The sequence below is a fragment of the Lipomyces tetrasporus genome, assembly GCF_029532465.1.
Source record: "Lipomyces tetrasporus strain NRRL Y-64009 chromosome Unknown POJ06scaffold_5, whole genome shotgun sequence".
NCBI classification, from domain to species: domain Eukaryota; kingdom Fungi; phylum Ascomycota; class Lipomycetes; order Lipomycetales; family Lipomycetaceae; genus Lipomyces; species Lipomyces tetrasporus.
The window spans coordinates 1,206,008-1,222,665 of NW_026611600.1; the positions used below are offsets into that span (position 1 = coordinate 1,206,008).

At 49.5% G+C, this 16,658-nt stretch overlaps 4 protein-coding genes across 4 annotated transcripts; 1 reads left to right on the plus strand and 3 right to left on the minus strand.

Moving 5' to 3' along the window:
- The first annotated feature begins 16 nt into the window (after positions 1–16).
- Positions 17–1,283, plus strand: POJ06DRAFT_108781 (pyridoxamine 5'-phosphate oxidase-domain-containing protein). Its single transcript, XM_056184028.1, has one exon. The coding sequence runs from the start codon at positions 108–110 to the stop codon at positions 1,062–1,064; it is 957 nt and encodes a 318-aa protein (XP_056044080.1). The 5' UTR covers positions 17–107; the 3' UTR covers positions 1,065–1,283.
- Positions 1,284–3,614: 2,331 nt separating this feature from the next.
- On the minus strand, positions 3,615–5,305 carry POJ06DRAFT_196579 (kinase-like domain-containing protein; the record flags this gene model as incomplete). The annotated part of the gene is made up of 4 exons (XM_056185035.1): positions 3,615–4,121; positions 4,170–4,320; positions 4,372–4,512; positions 4,563–5,305. 4 exons carry the CDS (start codon positions 5,303–5,305, stop codon positions 3,615–3,617), a joined length of 1,542 nt encoding a protein of 513 aa, XP_056044081.1.
- A 1,996-nt stretch (positions 5,306–7,301) lies between these two features.
- On the minus strand, positions 7,302–8,424 carry POJ06DRAFT_238129 (uncharacterized protein; the record flags this gene model as incomplete). Its single annotated transcript, XM_056185982.1, has 5 exons — positions 7,302–7,327; positions 7,410–7,414; positions 7,438–7,571; positions 7,625–7,886; positions 7,952–8,424. The coding sequence occupies 5 exons, from the start codon at positions 8,422–8,424 to the stop codon at positions 7,302–7,304; spliced, it is 900 nt and encodes a 299-aa protein (XP_056044082.1).
- A 3,840-nt stretch (positions 8,425–12,264) lies between these two features.
- On the minus strand, positions 12,265–14,341 carry POJ06DRAFT_253288 (uncharacterized protein). The gene has a single exon (XM_056187615.1). The coding sequence runs from the start codon at positions 13,856–13,858 to the stop codon at positions 12,668–12,670; it is 1,191 nt and encodes a 396-aa protein (XP_056044083.1). The 5' UTR covers positions 13,859–14,341; the 3' UTR covers positions 12,265–12,667.
- Positions 14,342–16,658: the final 2,317 nt, after the last annotated feature.

A 16,658-nucleotide genomic window follows, 5' to 3' on the forward strand; every position in this document is an offset into this window, starting at 1 on the left:
GAACACAGGTCAGTCGAACTGACTTGGCGCATCCTCCTTTGTTGTCCGACCTACACTCCGTTCTTCTCTTCCGGCACGTCTTGCGCAACCTCTTCAATCAGCAAGCAATGCGCGTATCCGCAGTACTTCTCCTTTCCGGCGCGTTGCTGCTTGATGCAGTCGCTGCCCATCCGTTGTCTTTCTTTTGGCGCCATTGCTCGCAATCTGAGCCCGCAGAAGCGGAAGTTGAACTCGAATTCGCCAGGCCGACTAGGGACGAGGCCGCCGTCCAGGTCCGAAAGCTTGTCTACAAGGAATCCCTTGCGGACCTTAACACCGTTTTCCAGGACGGCGACCTCGCTGGCTCAGCGATCGGTCTTCTCGAGTACTACGCCGACTGCGATAGTGACGGCTCGTTGACTTTGCTCATGGTAGAGCTCGGACACACATTCAAGAACTGGAAGGCAGGATCACCAGTCTCGTTATCCATCCGCTATACTCCTCCATTCGGTCACTCGGTTTCGCCCGCGTCTGAACCCCGCGTGTCGCTCAAGGGATCTCTGTCGTTCATTCCTGAAGACGACGAAGAAGCAATCAAGCGCGCCGAGTCCTGCTTTGTGGAGCGCCATATTGACGCGAAGGGGTGGCTTCCAGGTAACAAGGTCCACAAGACTGCGTTCATGAAATTCGACGTCGAGTCCGTTTACTGGCTCGGTGGGTTCGGCAATGTCGCCTATATCGGCGACATCCCCATCGATCTCTACAAAAATGTGACCCTTAAGCATCCCAAGTTCAAGATCCCACATTTCCCTCCTAAGCACGATGATGATGACGACGACGACGACGACGACGACGACTACTCTGATGATGAGCACGAGAGGGACGCTGAGGAGGATGAGAAGGAGAAGGAGCACTACCACAAGCGGATTTCCAAGCACAAGCAACTTATGCAACATAAGTTGAAGTCCCATAAGCAAAAGCACAAGCAGGTGCAGAAGCAACTGCAGGTGCAGGAACAAGAGGACGACCACTGGCTTCTCCGAGTACAGCGGTTCTTTGGCTCTTACCCGGATAGGGAGGAGTAATTGGTGTTGATTCTCTTAATGGTTTAATGGCTGGTGCATTCTTATTTGCGGTTTTGGTAATTTTTTTTAGATTGCAGCCTTCAAAGGGAGTTAATGTCAAAGTTGGCATTTTTCTTAGAAATACGGGTCCTAATAATACAATATACTGCTTTTGAGGTGAATAAAGAAGAAGACCCTTGAAAGGACATGACGAACCAAAAATGACAGTTACAAAATACTACCCTCAGCTGGCATCTTGCACATAATTCAGCTAAATCAAAATGGCACCTAAAACGAAATAGAAAGGGACTAGTATACACAACTCCAGTCGATTTACAACAACCAACGAAATAACAAAAGTAGTGCCATCACATCAGTATTCACGTGCGTCGTTTACGGCATAGTTCAAAGCACAAAGTTATGTCGTAATTACACTCTATGCTATCAGCGAGCATTGCCTTACAAAATTCCACTCAAAACTTTCGAAAACCAATTTTGCTTTGGTCTAGTAGATGTATAGGGCTTAGGGATAACACCATTAAACATATCTACACAGTTGTTAGAATACTTTACAAAAAATACCAACAGAACACATACTGCTCTCTTGCGCTTTCTTTTTCTTCTTAGGCTTAGGCTTTTTGGTGTTCACGCTCGGACCAGTGGTCGGCGGTGGAGGTGCTGCTCTCTTCGGCATTAGAGATCTATGGAACTTAACCCATCTCGTCGCCTCGTCACCCTTTACAGGAACACGAGCCGGAGTCACGAGAGAGTTGTCCAATAACTTCTCCGGTGGTGCAGCGTGCTTCTGAGGTGACGGATGGTTGATCCTTGGCTGAGGTGGTGTACTTTTGGACTTAGTCGGGTTCTCGTTATCGATATCCTCCTCAAAATCCAATATCAGAGGAGTGTACTTTCCATATGACGCACCAGTCGCCTCTGAAGGAACTGTTTCACTGACTGGCCTGATAGAAGACTGCTGTCGTGACACTGGTGCGTGAATTTCCTGTTGCCGCGCATGCGAACTGTACTCGTTCGCCGGTGAAATCTTGTCCTGTAGTGATCTGATTCTAGGTTTCAAACTATTGCCCTTGAAAGATTTCTGCCGTTCAAATGCAGCAGTGACTGGTAGGGGTCCTGACTTGCTTTGTGAGCTATCAGCCGATTCGTTCATTGAGGGCTCCGTCGAGGTCGGCAACGCCGAAGTCAAGCTGGCGTGCCGAATAGTAGTCCCGGTTGTAGCTGTGCTAGCAGCTGACACGCGTCTTGTTCCTCTCTCTCCTTCGTCATCATTGAACTCATAGAAATTTTCGGTATGGACAATGCTGGAGATCTGAAGACGGCTGTACTCCAGCGATACCGTACTGGATCCCGCGCGTGAAGAATAGGTCGGAGGCTTACTCGTGGTGCTCGAAGCCGTGCGTGTAGTATTAACTGTCGGTCTTCTCTTCAAAACTGGTGGAGTGTTAAGCAGATTTTCAATCTCCGCTGCAAAGTCAATGTCGTCCTCTTCGGCATCAATAAAGCGGCCTTCATCGACGGCGACGGCAGCAGGTGACTCCTCTGAAATTGCTTGTAACCCGGCAGACGGGCGGCGCTTGGTCGACTGTGCTGCTCGTCCTGTTTCCTGCAAGTACTGTTCAAACTCGCGTACCCATTCGTCCTTTGTCCCTGAGTCAACCATACCAACAGTCGAAACAATAGGCTCGAAGTACAGCTGAAGAGGTGCGGAAAAATTCCGATCATCCTCCGTCTGTGAAGGTGCACCAACAGATGTCGGTGCTGTGGACGCAGACGACGCGGACGTCGTTCGTGAACCGGTGTCTCTACTAGAGTCACTCACGTATCGAGTCGTGTTGAACGCCCGCTCGCAGATAGAGGCTGCAAATTCGGCAGAGACTTTGCGGACTCGGTCGTCCTCGTGGTCGTCTAGTAACCCAATAGACACCAACTTCTTTGCAGGCGAACTCTTAGCAGGACGTTCCTTAGCTGATCGAACAGCATATTCTACCACTTGCAGCGGCGCATGTGGCGAAGAGTCCTCCGAAGCTGCCGGAGACGAAGACAGAGATGAGCTCAACGCTGGAGGTGGAGACGTAGGAGAAGAAGATAGACGTAACGGAGTCTGAATTTGCGCTGGGGCGGAAGCTTGATATGTATTGGTAGCTGGACCACTGGAAAGAGACAGGGCCAACTGATCAATTGCGGCAATAAGCAAGGACGAGGATTGCGGTAGAGGAGGTTCAGGCTCAGGATCTAGCCTTGCACGAGCAATGCTATTTTGCGACTTGATAGACGGATTAGATGTGGAACTGTGAACAGACTTCTTTTTGACATGGGAGAAATCGACACCGCGTTTATGGGCAGATGAGACAGATATAACAGAGCCTTTGCTAGGTGAACTTCGGTGTCTAGAAGATCGTGATGGCGTGGTAGGATGGGAGGACTTGACGGGCTTTGCGCGAGAGGACAATTTTGAGCTCGACGAGTTCGTGACCTTGGCCAGGTGACGAGGTGAGGATCTTGGCGTACTCTCGGCTGAATAGTTCTCGAGGTGATCATGACGGTATTTCATCAGCAAGCAATAAAAAGTTTTCTCAGAATTTGGCCTAATCCATTGTTAGTATGCAGCATGGTAACAGACCAGGCACCACAAGTAGCATACTCTATCGACAGAAGTCGTTGAATGATAACATTCTTGTCCTCTCCATGCCAAAGGGTCTGTAAGTTTTTGACTATCTCCATATCAATCTCCTCAATTGATCTAACCGGCCGATCGACTTTCAGTGTATGCCCTGATACTTGAGCCGGTGTCTTCTCGGCAGGATACTTTTTCAGCAATGGATGGTCCAAAATCTCTGCCGCCGTGATACGCTCATCCGGATCTGTTTTCAAAATACGCCAAATTAAATCTTTAGCTTGAATTGAAAGATCGGAAGGCATTTGGAAACGACCTGCTTGAACCTTCATTAGTAGGTTCCGAATGTTGTCGTCGTCGAATGGTAGATGACCAGTAAGGAGCGCGAACAAGATAACACCGCAGGACCAGACATCCGATGGAGCACCGTGGTACGTTTTGCCCTATTCTCGTCAGCCTAGCTTTATTAAACACGAAAGACTGGGACGTACAGCGACAATCTCAGGACTGGCATAGTGCGGAGAACCGCAAGATGTCTCTAACATCTTGCCAGACGTCTCAAGGGCTGCCATGCCAAAATCCGCGATTTTGATGTTATGATATTTGTCAAGCAGTAAGTTCTCTGGCTTCAAGTCGCGGTGGCTTAGAGCGGTTAGTAGCTGCCCGTTACACCTTGAGATTGACATGACGTACCAAATGTTGAACTGGTGGCAGTAATCCATTCCAAGTATGATCTGTCTGAAATAGTGAACTGCTTCCTTCTCTTCAAGACGCCCTCTTTTGATAAGGTATTCAAATAATTCTCCGCCTTCCACGTATTCGAGGATCAAATAGCTACACCCATTAGAGTACGGATTTGCTGCACTGAACAGTTTTGTACTCACAGTTCACCTCTGTTCTCCCAGACATCATATAATCCCATCACATTTGGATGTTCGATCAACTTCATAATAATAACTTCCCTCTCGATGCCGTAAGGTAATCCAGCGGCATCCTTGCCTTTCTTCCCACTTTTATCATCTGGTTCGTCAAGATTTGCCGATTTTGGAACAATCTTAACGGCAGCCAGTCTGCCAGTCTGTGCATGTTTGGCAAGTCTCACGCGACCAGAGCTTCCCCGGCCAAGTGTCCTTCCAAGACGCCAGGGACCAACATGCGTCTTTCGACGATACCCTCCGCTCGAAGTCGAGGAGCTGTTTGTGCCGGTCGAAGCTTGAGACACGCGTTTGTCGGTGGTCCTTTCGTCGTCGAAGTCATCGTCTGACTTCACCGGCGGTGAGGACGACACAAACCCTGCACGTGTATAGTCTGGAGACGCCGGCATTTCTGGCCTGCGATTGTATTCCAGCGAATGCCGTTGGCTCGGGGCACCAGTATTATCATATCCGCTCCAGGCTTGCTCTCTGTCTTCCTCGATTTCTATGGGACGCGAAATGACCGCTCCACCGCTCGACGACGTTGCAGCGGCGGTGATACGAGAGAAATGCTGGATGGCAGACGACACTTTCGACTGGCCACCCGGTTGGCGCGGGTTGCCAGATGAAGATGATTGCACATTTGTGATCTCGCCCAGCACGCGTCCGGCCACGGTTGTCCGGGGTTGAGAGTTAGGCTGTCGTGGCGGCATGATGCCCTTGCACAGAGACAGAGACGCAAGTTGTTCGTGAAATCCGGCGAAGAAGCAGTTCTATCCAGTTAGGACCACTTGACTTGAGGGGATCCTACTATTGATTGTTGAGTAGCAGCCGGGTTTGTATGGTAGAGAGTGTAGTACGGGAACGAGGACCGAGAGGCAGGAGAGCCGCTGGGTGTGGGCCTCCTCTGTCCGCCGCTCTTCGCTGAGGGAACAACCAGATCGGATGGAACCACCGTCCGCGCTAACCCCTGAACTGGCAAGACACAAACAACGCGTCTACCCGCAACACTTGCTGGATCCCCGTACGCCTTCTGCTGCGGATTTCAACTGGCAGTATGCAATATATCCTCTATCCAAGCGGCTGGCACATTTCACGAAGCTGTTCTGCATTTTTGAGGAATTCAACTCGTAGTTACGGACTTGAGTGCGACATCGACTGACTGAGATTAGGTTGTGGTAAGGGTGGTCATGCAGAATTTGGATCTAATAATTTGGTATGAATCTAAGTGGTGTCAAACCCAAATAGCCAGCGAGCTGATCTTGCGGCTTGATTAATCTGTCAACTGGAATGTGGCTTTGCGGCGTTGAACTCACCTGATGCTCGAACCCGGTTGCCTGAATGACATTACAATGATATCTTAGTTGCGGACTACGGCTACAACGATTAACTCTATCTTCGGCAAGGCAAATGTATTTCTGTTGTCAATTTATCGAATTGGGAATGCGTCACATCCAACTGAAACAAAACCGTTTGCCCTGCTGACTAAGGTAACTTTTCAACGACCCCGACCCCGACTCGGAACTGCACTTTTCGAATATTATTCTCACACCTAAGCTTCGCTCCATAGTGGGCGTCATCGTGAAGGCAAGTTGGTTTCAGCCGGGAAGAATTTGCCTCGATTGATTCTATGAATCCTGACTATCCTATCCTGGAGCCAAGTGGAAGGGACCTCACCAATCCCATGACCCTAACCCACACTAGTAACATTCCTGTCGGACTCGTGCTATACCCAACTGGGCGTACGCGTCGGGTTAAGTGCAACGCGTCCGCTGAAAACCAGACGTCGCGATAGGACGTCGAGGCGCCGACGTGATCTTCAAAACTGCTCTCGAGTTTTCTGATTACTCGGACTTCGATCAGTGCTCGTATATGGCAGTCTATCTGCATAGGCAGTACTCAGACAGTCTTTGAGCGGCGGTTTGCCCGAAAGTCTTCTCGACAGCGGCTGAATGTGAGACAACTTGGGTCGTATTGTTGCTCACATGTTGCCAGGATTGACCGCCTGGCGAAACATCCACCGGACCCCGGTGTTCAATCATTATTTTCTTTGCTTTGTAGTTCAGCTCCTCACGCCCTTTGGTCATTCAGTGCAGTGCTCGCTTTCCTTCTCGCAGTGATACCGTGTAGCGTAATATGTCAGCACGTGCGTTTCTTTTGCCATTGTGACCCAGCTGCCATATCTCTGGACTGGACGACGCTGGAAACTCTTAGTTAATCGAACGCAGCAAACATTCTCCGATGCGACTCGGAGAGCAGGCGGAGAAGTTGTGAGATGTACAAGAGGGGGCCCGCTTTTTTTCAATTTTAAGTGTAATATTGCGAATTGGTATGCCTACAGGCGAGGATGTACATTATGGGATCGGTAACATATGTTGCGAAGGGTACCGAGAGCGAGCTGGGGAGCATTCATATAGTATTCCAGTTAGTCTGCTCGTCAGCGGTAATATTTTCAAACGCTCATAGAATCATGTAATTTATCCTAACTCACAATCCTTCTCCTAACCCTTGACTGAGTTCCCTTAATCAGCTAAGTGAATATTTGCATTAGACATTCGAGAGGCCAGAGGACCGTCGAGTCTGCTGGAATCGATCCCACCACTTCTTTAGTTGCGCAGTGTTTCGGGATGTAAGCAAGCGAAGCAAGTAATGGATATCGAGAATATCTGACAAATCCCAAAAAGAATCAAACCAAGTCGCCATTTATACCTAACTAGAACCAAATCCAGACCGAACTGCAAACATGCCAGTAGTACCACGTCCAAAATTACAAGTCCCTCACCGGATATTGTCAAAATTTAACGTCGCAAGACGCACCGTTGCTGCGTGGAGAGACTTAACGTACTGGTCTTCCACAACTTGCCGAAAGATCGACGAGTCGGGATCCGGATACGCCGCGTACTCGTGCCACAACATGCTGAACGAGTTGTCGAATTCACCTGCTTCGTCTACTCGTACCAGCCTTACGTAAACAAGTCCCTAGCGAGTTGTGAATATTCTGACATGAAACCCGGTCGTATGGAGAGGCATACCAGGCCGCTGTCCCTGTCAAACGGTTCTTCCTCGAGCAGAAGCGCTATCTTCTGCCACTTTCCTCCATATTGTGGGATCCTTGGAATACTAAACTCTCCCACAAAATGCTCTCTAACGCTTCTGGCAACAGTTTCGCCAGCCCAAGCTGCGTCATTGGGTACTGAGTCCAGTGAATGTCCTGCGTCGTAGCCACAAACTAAAGGGTTCCCATTTATCCGCTCTGCAAAATCTACCGGTACTTTTCCGTCCCCCCTCTTTGTGCTGATTCCTGCATTGGTACCGACAGCACATTGTCAGATGAATACGTTGACCTCACCATAGCCCACCGTATGCCAGGCACGTCATGCGCCAATTGATAGCAACAAAACACTCGAAACCTAATACCAGTCGGCACATACGCAATCCGAATAAACACCGCGCCAGAAGTCCTCTTTGCCCAGGGGACCATGAGAAACCCTATGTTTGAGCCTGGCACTGGTAACTGTCCATGTACTCTCGCCTTTTTGTCATGAATCTGCATCACATAGTTTGCATCGCCGATATAGAACCACCATTGGTACGCCATACTAGCACATATCATCCGCCAATGTAAATCTGGCATTTCCTGTTTCATTTGTACTGCATAGTGCAAACCTTCGCGGGTATAGTCCCGAAGTAGGCCGTTTCTCCAGATATCCTCATTGGTGCTGAGAACGCTATGCAGCGCGCGACATGTTTGATCGATGGCCGCGATTTCGTAGAGGGTGACGTATTGGAATATCCCGTACGATATTTCAATTGGAAGTGTATCTAGATGCATATTTTCTGTATTTGGCACCCCAGAACGAATGTGCATGAAGTGGAAGAAGGATTCTGTGGCAGCCGAAGTTGACAAAAACTACTGGTGACACACAACTACAAACCAACATTTCTGTCTATGTGCAACAGGTATAACCACTAGAGTGCCATCTTTTCTAGATCTAGTTATAAACTCGAATGGCGGTGAAAATTGCTGATCGTGCTCGAAGCGAAGCGCTGCTTGGGATCGGACCCCTGATCTGCAAGTTGATGCGGCGCGCAACTAAAGCTTGCGAGGATTTGCAGTTCTTTTCAATGACATTATTGTCGCATGGACGAATAAATCCAAGGGTAAATGGACGCTACAGCAATAGGAATAGGCTATTACCATCTCCATCTGTGGTCGACACGCTGGCTACGTTGAGTTCAACCTAGACTTCCTCAACATACAGGCTAGATAAAATAGAACTTGCTTGTTGCAGAGTTGTATTTCCATGACGTCTAATCCCTCGTTCCATGCTAGGTCAAAACACGTCGATATTAGATATCATTTTGTGAGGGAACGTATTGCATATAAGGATGTGTCGCTCGTGTACAAGGTTACCGAGGAAATGCTTGCAGATATATTCAGTGTCAACATCACAAGGTTATTAGCCCTGTGAGCGCGATGGAGTCAAATATACCTTTTCTTACGACGAGCGCAAATGCCATGAGGATTCCTATCTATGATGGGAAGAATTTTATTGTCTGGGACGCAAGGGTGAAGGCACCCTTGGCCAGCATGAATGCCTTAACCGCAATGGAGGAGGACGTTGAGCTTTTCTCAATGACTGCCAAGCAGTTACAGACAGACAGTATAGCCAAAGGCATTATTATTGGTCATGTCTCCAACCTTGTGATGTTGACACTATGCGCCAGCCTCCGGGATACGTCAAGGATCCAAATCTTGTTTGCAAGTTGAACCGAAGCTTATATGGACTGAAACAGTCCCCGCGATGTTGGAATCAAGAACTTAATGCGACCTTAAAGAAAGAAGGTTTCACTCAACTTCAGGCAGACTGGTGTATATTTATCAAGGTCATATCACCCAATGGTCAAGTTTTTCTTGCAGTCTACGTTGACGACATAATTATCGCTGCTGACAGTCTTACCACATTAAATTCCACGAAGGCCCGATTTTGTCAAATTTTTGACATGACAGACATGGGGGAGCTTCACTACTACTTGGGCATTCAGGTCATTCGGGACAAATCTAGTGGTCAAATAACCTTGATTCGGCAGGCTTATGTTGAACGTCCACTAGACAAATTCAACATGACACATGCTAATCCCGTGAGTACGCCACAAAATACTGGTGTTCGTCTGACGAAAGAAATGTGTCCTGCTACCGAAGAAGACCGAGCCGAAATTGCAATGGAAATGCCCTGTCGGCATTGCTAGTTAATATGGAAGCTTCATATCAAAAGCTCTATATGAACAAGACGAAGGCAAAGGAAGTATGGACAGGACTTGAGAAGCAGTTTGCACTCATCTGGACGGCGTCCAAACCTCAGTTGATGTGCAAACTCTATGGGACACCGATGAAAGATGGCTCCTCTCTCGAAGACCACTTTCAGGAGACGACACATCTGCGTGATCAACTTGCTGTGGTCGGCATGGACATTGACGAGCCAATGTTCATCGATGTGTTCTTGCGTTCGCTTCCCGGTTTCTATAGTGATGCCATAATTGGGTTAGTCACTGTCACAGACCTTACTATCGAAAACATGTTCTCGACTCTCACACACTTTCGGATGCGCCGCCAAACAACCTATAGCGATCTCCAACAACCCCTTCTCTTGTCCATCCATAAGCGCACTCATTTTCTCATGGGCCTAGTGTATACGCGTTCCTCGGGTGTTCCCCAGATCTCTTTAAACGGTTTTTGCGACGCAAATTGGGCTGGGGATTACGATACCAAACGATCCACCAGTGGTTACGTGTTTCAACTCAATTCCGGGACTATCACATGGCAATCGAAGAGGGAAAAGTCAGTGGCACTTTCGACTGCTGAGGCGGAATATATGGCTTTGAGTGAAGCGGTCGAGGAGGCGATTTATTTGCGTCAATTGGTTGCTTGTAATAAATGTACTGAGCAAAGAGCGACTTTCGATTCGTTAGAGAGCCCGAGCACAATATTTTCGCATTCTATCGTAGTCTCAGAGATAAACAAAAATGTCATATAGCATCCCACGGTTGAACGTCATGCACCGTCTCAGTCTGAATTAATCAAAAAGTATCATCTAATAATCAAGTCTAATTCAGTCCCCTAATCCGTGATCGCGACGACATTCCATGTCCAGTATTTATTCTTATGACTAACGCCACGTAGGTACTCACTATAATCCAGTTTTTGTCGTCAGACTCAAGGTCAGCGCGCGGGCCGCGTCCGCGGCCGCACGAACCCCCCCATCCATCGGGCTTAACGGCTTAATATCATCGCGACACTGGACAGATTGCTATCGCTATCGATAATTCTCTACGGCGAGCGCGCGGGCCGCACGTCGAATGCGTGAGGGACTGTTTGATTGTAAGTTAAAGCTGCATGGACAATGGCCGAAGAAGCGGGTTCGGCGAATGCCGCGTAAGTTTCCGACAAATGACAGATGAGGAAGGACGTAAACAACATGAAATACGCTTGTGATAGGAAGTACCCGAAATTTCAGATTTGACTCACATCATCTGTGAGGTTGTCCGTACAAATGTGAATTTTGAATTCTAAACAAACTTTGGTAGCATAGACATTCGCAGGCCAACAAAGACTCTAAGTTGACGACTGCAGGACGTACTCAGGCGTGGTTCACTCGCGTGGCGTCAGCGTTAATGCCCATAGTAAAGACATAATTCAACGCACACTAACCATGAATTTGTAGTAGGACTGGACGCGATACGATATTGCCAGAGAAAATTACTCCGTGTACCCCTCGGTACAGACCAACTCTGCCATATGACTGGATCCTTTTTCACAGGCATCCCTAACCCAAGAATCAACGTGACTAGCGCATAACGGCGGCTTATCGGAGATGGTCCTAGCTCGCCCGCGGGCTGACGTGCGCCTGTCATGAGTGTAAAGGACTCTTCGAGGGTGCGAATCCAGGGGAGTCTTATGGCTTGAGACGCGATTGCGCGATCGACAACGATGACGATTGAATATCTCGCTCCCTGTGCCAATGAACAGGCAGCTGGAGGGGTTTGAGGCGTCCGGAGGGTTTGAAGTTGACTCAGGAGTCGTGGGGTAAGGTTTAAATGGCTTGCCAGTGTGGGGGTTGTTTAGCTGCCGGAGTTGACCGAACAGCAAAGCGGCCCGTTGTTACCGTGTTGGAATGAAGAAAGAAGCTTGATGGCTGAATCAGCGGTTGAAGAATACAGTCTGTGGATGGTTTGCTGATGAGGTTCGAGAATGGCAAGACCGGATATTTATGATATAGAGTAACACGCGACGACAAATTTCTTTGTGTCTAGACATCGTCGTTGTCCCCATTCAAATTTCAGTAAATTCAAGCTTCCAGCACAAAACTTGAACGGCCGCCTTTGACACCCATCGGTCCAGACCCGTTTAGCTCATTACCTTTCCACCGGCAATGTTGATGCTCTGGAATCACAGCCCATGTCTCGGCGCAAATTGTCCTGACTTCAAACATACTAGGTGCATCGTGACGCCTACTCGAATCCAATAGCCAGCGAGGTGGCGGGCGGTCTGGTTTTGCACGATAAAGTAAAACCGTTTAGCTCCCCGTAACTTATCGCGGTATTTAAAAAATGATAGCTGGCTACGCTAGTCCCTCTATTGCGTAAAGAAATTGGAATCGTACAAGAACAGCTATTGAAAAGTTGGTAATATTGACTATTTTGATTGCACCGTTAGAGATTGTAAAAATAATACAGTAAACTGCACTCAACAATACTACACCTTCTATAGAACACATGAAGCAAAGCATCGAATCAAAATAACAAGTACACCCAGAACAAGAAAGCCAAAAGGTCAATCAACACAGAAGCTCAAAATCAAAGATAAAGATAGATCTCAGTTCATAAAGAGAAACCTCGTATGCATACCCAAGCGACAAATAATTCTATAAAAGAGAACCGAACGATATTTACCGAGAAATTTTATTCCCCAACACAAAAAATTTGACAGTCATGATCTACATCCCGCGCAATCCAAACACCTCCATAACTTGCAATCAATAATAACAAACGCGAGAAGTATGATATAATCTTAACACTTAGTTCGCCAGCGCCGCGGTAGTATTCGGCCCGCTCGCTCCGTCACTGTTGCCGCCGCATCCTTTAACGAGAGTATGACGCTTCAATGCATCTTTTCGAGAGAAAGTCTTGTCGCAGTTTGGACATGGGAAAGGTTTCACGTCCAAATGAATCCGCTTATGCCTTTTCAGGTCGTGGTTTCGGTTAAAGCTCTGAGGACACTGATCACACCTAAATGGTCGGTCCTGAGGAGGAGGAATCTGGTGTGGTTGCTGAGCATGATGTGGATGAAGATGTGATGGAGGAGGAAGATGTGTTAATGGTGGCGGATAAGGATAGCGTCCATCAAACGAGCGAGGAGAGGTAAGAGACGGTCGCCGCACGAGCCCGGGCTGTGGTTGATTCGTTTGCAGAGAGGATGGCCATGGCTGATAGGCGTCCGAGTAGTATTGCTGTGATTGTGGCTGCGGCTGTGAAGACGGCGGGAAGGATGACGAGTAGTCGGACGGTGAAGGGATGAAGTTTGTTGATGCCGAAGATGAAGACGTCGAGTGGGCGTGCTGTGCTTGTGATATTGATGTCGGAGGCGGCAACAATGGACCCGGTTGCGATGGATATGACTGCACAGCACCTTGGTAATATGGACCGGCTGAATTGTTGCCAGCTGCCGCAGCGGCGTATGACGAAGTCGCATAAGGCGACGACGCGGTGGACGATAACGACGGTAGCGAGTATTGCGACGATGTAGATGAGTACGACATCCTTCTAGGCGATTCGTTCTGACTTGGTGACGTCCCTAGCTGAGAGGTAGGTGCATGTGAGGACGAAGCGGCAGCCCAGTAGCTCATTGAGCTATTATTTGGGTATGAAGATGACTGAACCATGCTATATGCTTCGGGAGCCGTACTTGCCGTGGGCGCAGCCGCAGACTCAAATGTAGGAGGGGTCAGTAAGTTGTTGGACGTACTTCCCGCTGAAGTCGCCGACGAAGCTGGGGAAAAAGGTCCCGGCGGTGACATTGGCGGGTTGAGCAAATGCAGTGACGGGAGGTTGTTTAGATAAGGCCGTCGTATACCAAATGGCCCTGACTTTGAGTCATCGTCTGCGTGCACAGGCTGTTGATGCGGGTGATGGTGAACCGGGGCAGCGAGGTGTATAGAGGCGGAATAATCGCCAGGTGCGGGTTGTGCGTCGCGTGGTTGTGAGTACATTAGACTTCCACTGCCACTATGCTTCCTCTGGTACGAAGATAAGGAAGTTGTCAGAGTCTGTGGGTCATGAATATGCAAAGGCGAACTGGGGAAGGTCGAGGTAGGAGGATGGAGGGTAAAAGGGGGCGAAATTGAGGTCGCCGTGGCTGTTGACGATGGCTGTTGCGAGCAGCTTATGCGGCCGACTCGCGGGTAGCGATGAAAGCGACGATAGGCGACGGAAGGTCGCAGGATATGTAAAGTCGTCCGACGACTTGGACACTCGATTCGAGATAGGGAGAGCGATTAGGAAGCAGAAATAGAGAAATAAGCTAAACCCGGGGACGAGGAGCTCGACCAGTGATATATATGAAAGATAATGGGCCCCATAGAGAGATATGGAGATGAATTTGGTCGGTGTACTCGAGAGCCGGCCCACATGGTTTGGCATGCAGCGAGTGCAGGACTGGGGCGGGTACCATTCCAGCCAGGCGCGACCAGGCGCGACCCGGGCTAGTACTCGACAAGAGACGTCGATAGGAGCCGGTTTAGATAGGTCGGGTACGGGGCGCGTGCAGTACTCGAGATCACACTCGGTTGGCTGCATCCGCGACGGCGGCCCGTATCTCTCAACCTGCCTGCTGACCTGACTGGCCCTTGCCCAGCGGAGGCTAACAGACGCCGCCCCCAGCTCTGTCTAGTAGCCACCGCTCACGGCCGACATCTTGTCGCTCAGGTGGCCTTCCGTCTCGACCGTCACCGCCTCACACGCTCATAGGTAGAAAGTTGCGTGAGTCGTGTGGCGACGACAACAAATGCCTTGGACTGTTATGGGCTGCCAGTTGCGGTCTCATGGCCTGTAGTAAGAAGACCAGGCGGAATGCCTTGGGAGCATCCGGGTCAGACAAAGTGATAGACGATAGCAGGAACGATAATCGGCGTAGATAACGACAGCAGGTGAGTCAAATGCGGTTAGGGTTGGAACGAAGCTTGTTCCGCGGGCGCCCGGCGTGCGCCACGGGCGGACGCGGACCCAGCTGTCGGCGGCTCCACTTGCCTCTGTGCGACTCTCGCGCGACTCTTGGGCGACGAAAGACTCCGTGTGGGCGCACGGTCGCTCTCTCACTATCAACCACCACACGGGCCTCGTCTGCACAGATAAGCCGCGATTAGGATGACCAAACCGCCAGACGAACACAATAGCGCGACAACGCGCGCCAAATAATATTCGACTGGCTCATCAGGCTGAACGTGAGAGGCATGCCGAACCATTATTATCAATTTCTAGTCCTCCAATTATGCGGGCGGAATTGTATTTCATAGTCGCTACATAGGTCGCCATCTGTTCAGCCATAAGGACCGAGCTGCAGCGTTATTTACGGATGACGGGTCCGTGAACCAGCCAGCGATATCGTCCATAGCCGCTGCTCATACTGATGTCTCAATAATAAACCGAAAAATCCCGCTATCCTCAAGCTTGCTGCTAGCAAACATCTACTGTATGCCAGGGATTTGCCGGACGGCCAAACAGGATATATAATTGTTGCAAGATCCTAATCCGATCTCATAGGTCACGCTAGCTTTTGCAGAGTTGTAACTTGTAAGGCATCTCGATATCTCTCGACCACACGCATCTGAGTAACGGACGTCGATTCGGTGTCTCTGACCTAGATATCATGCTCTGAACTCCACCTCAATCATGAGTTGACTTCTGCATGAACTCAATATGACTTCCTTCAAGCCCTAAATGCAATGGCGCAGGGAAAATGACGGAAGCCGGCGGCGGCGAGCCCGATGACGATGTCGGGTAGTGCCTAATAGTTGAGTGGCTCGTGGACGCAAGAGGCGCCCGTCAATTTGCTTCGGCGCCAGGTAGGTCGTACCTTCCGACTTTCTGAGTCCTACGGCTGGCTGAACTCTGAATCCCTCGCCCGTCCGGGTATCGGTCAAATATGCTGCCGCTGCCATAGCAACCGCACGTACCAATGTCGTCCTGTCCAACCCCAGGCCAAGCATGTTGAATTTCGACCTCGCCTGTTGGAGGTTGCATCGGATTATCACTCGAGCCGCCGTCGTGCCAAGCAATATGAAACATGTTTACGGATGTATCTTGTGGCTTTATCCACCGAGACCGTCCTATAGTCGCTTAATGGCCTCTACCTGTCTAAATGCGATGATGGTCACATTCCTGTAGGGGGCGATCCCGGCAATGACGCCCGCAGTGTGGGCCAGCCAACTTTTCTCTCCCAGGCCACATGTTGCTTCGACCCTGCCAGCCCTCCGCCACGACCGCCGTCCGCCACCGCCACCACCTCATGTCTCGCGTGTCGTATGGACAAGATTAAGGCTATTCGATATCGACTACAGTACTGTCGCAACCCAAGATCAAGATAGTATTTAATAAAGCTGTGTCGAGCATGCATGGTCAATCATTCCTAGAAATCACGCACGTCCCACCATATCCAGCGCGTCCTTATCGATAATAGAACACACCCTTTTATAGCGATCGCGGTGCAACACCGCTGGAGTAAATATCGTGATTCTCCCATATATTACATGCATGTGCTAATAGCAGCTTGGTCGAGGAGATCTACAACTGCGTTCCGGCTAGTGTGAGACCTGCCATGATTACGATCTCGCACGCCGTTTCGAACACCGATGGCAGCATTTGGCGAGCTGCTCGCCCCTGCACTTGTCGTGCCTCCTGCCTTGCTGGTTGGATCCATCGGCGGACGCCTAAAAATTCGTAGAGCGAGATTGACATTATTTTCTCGAGCTTGGACACTAGGCAAGCATCGCTGGCAGTAATTTGCAGCGACGA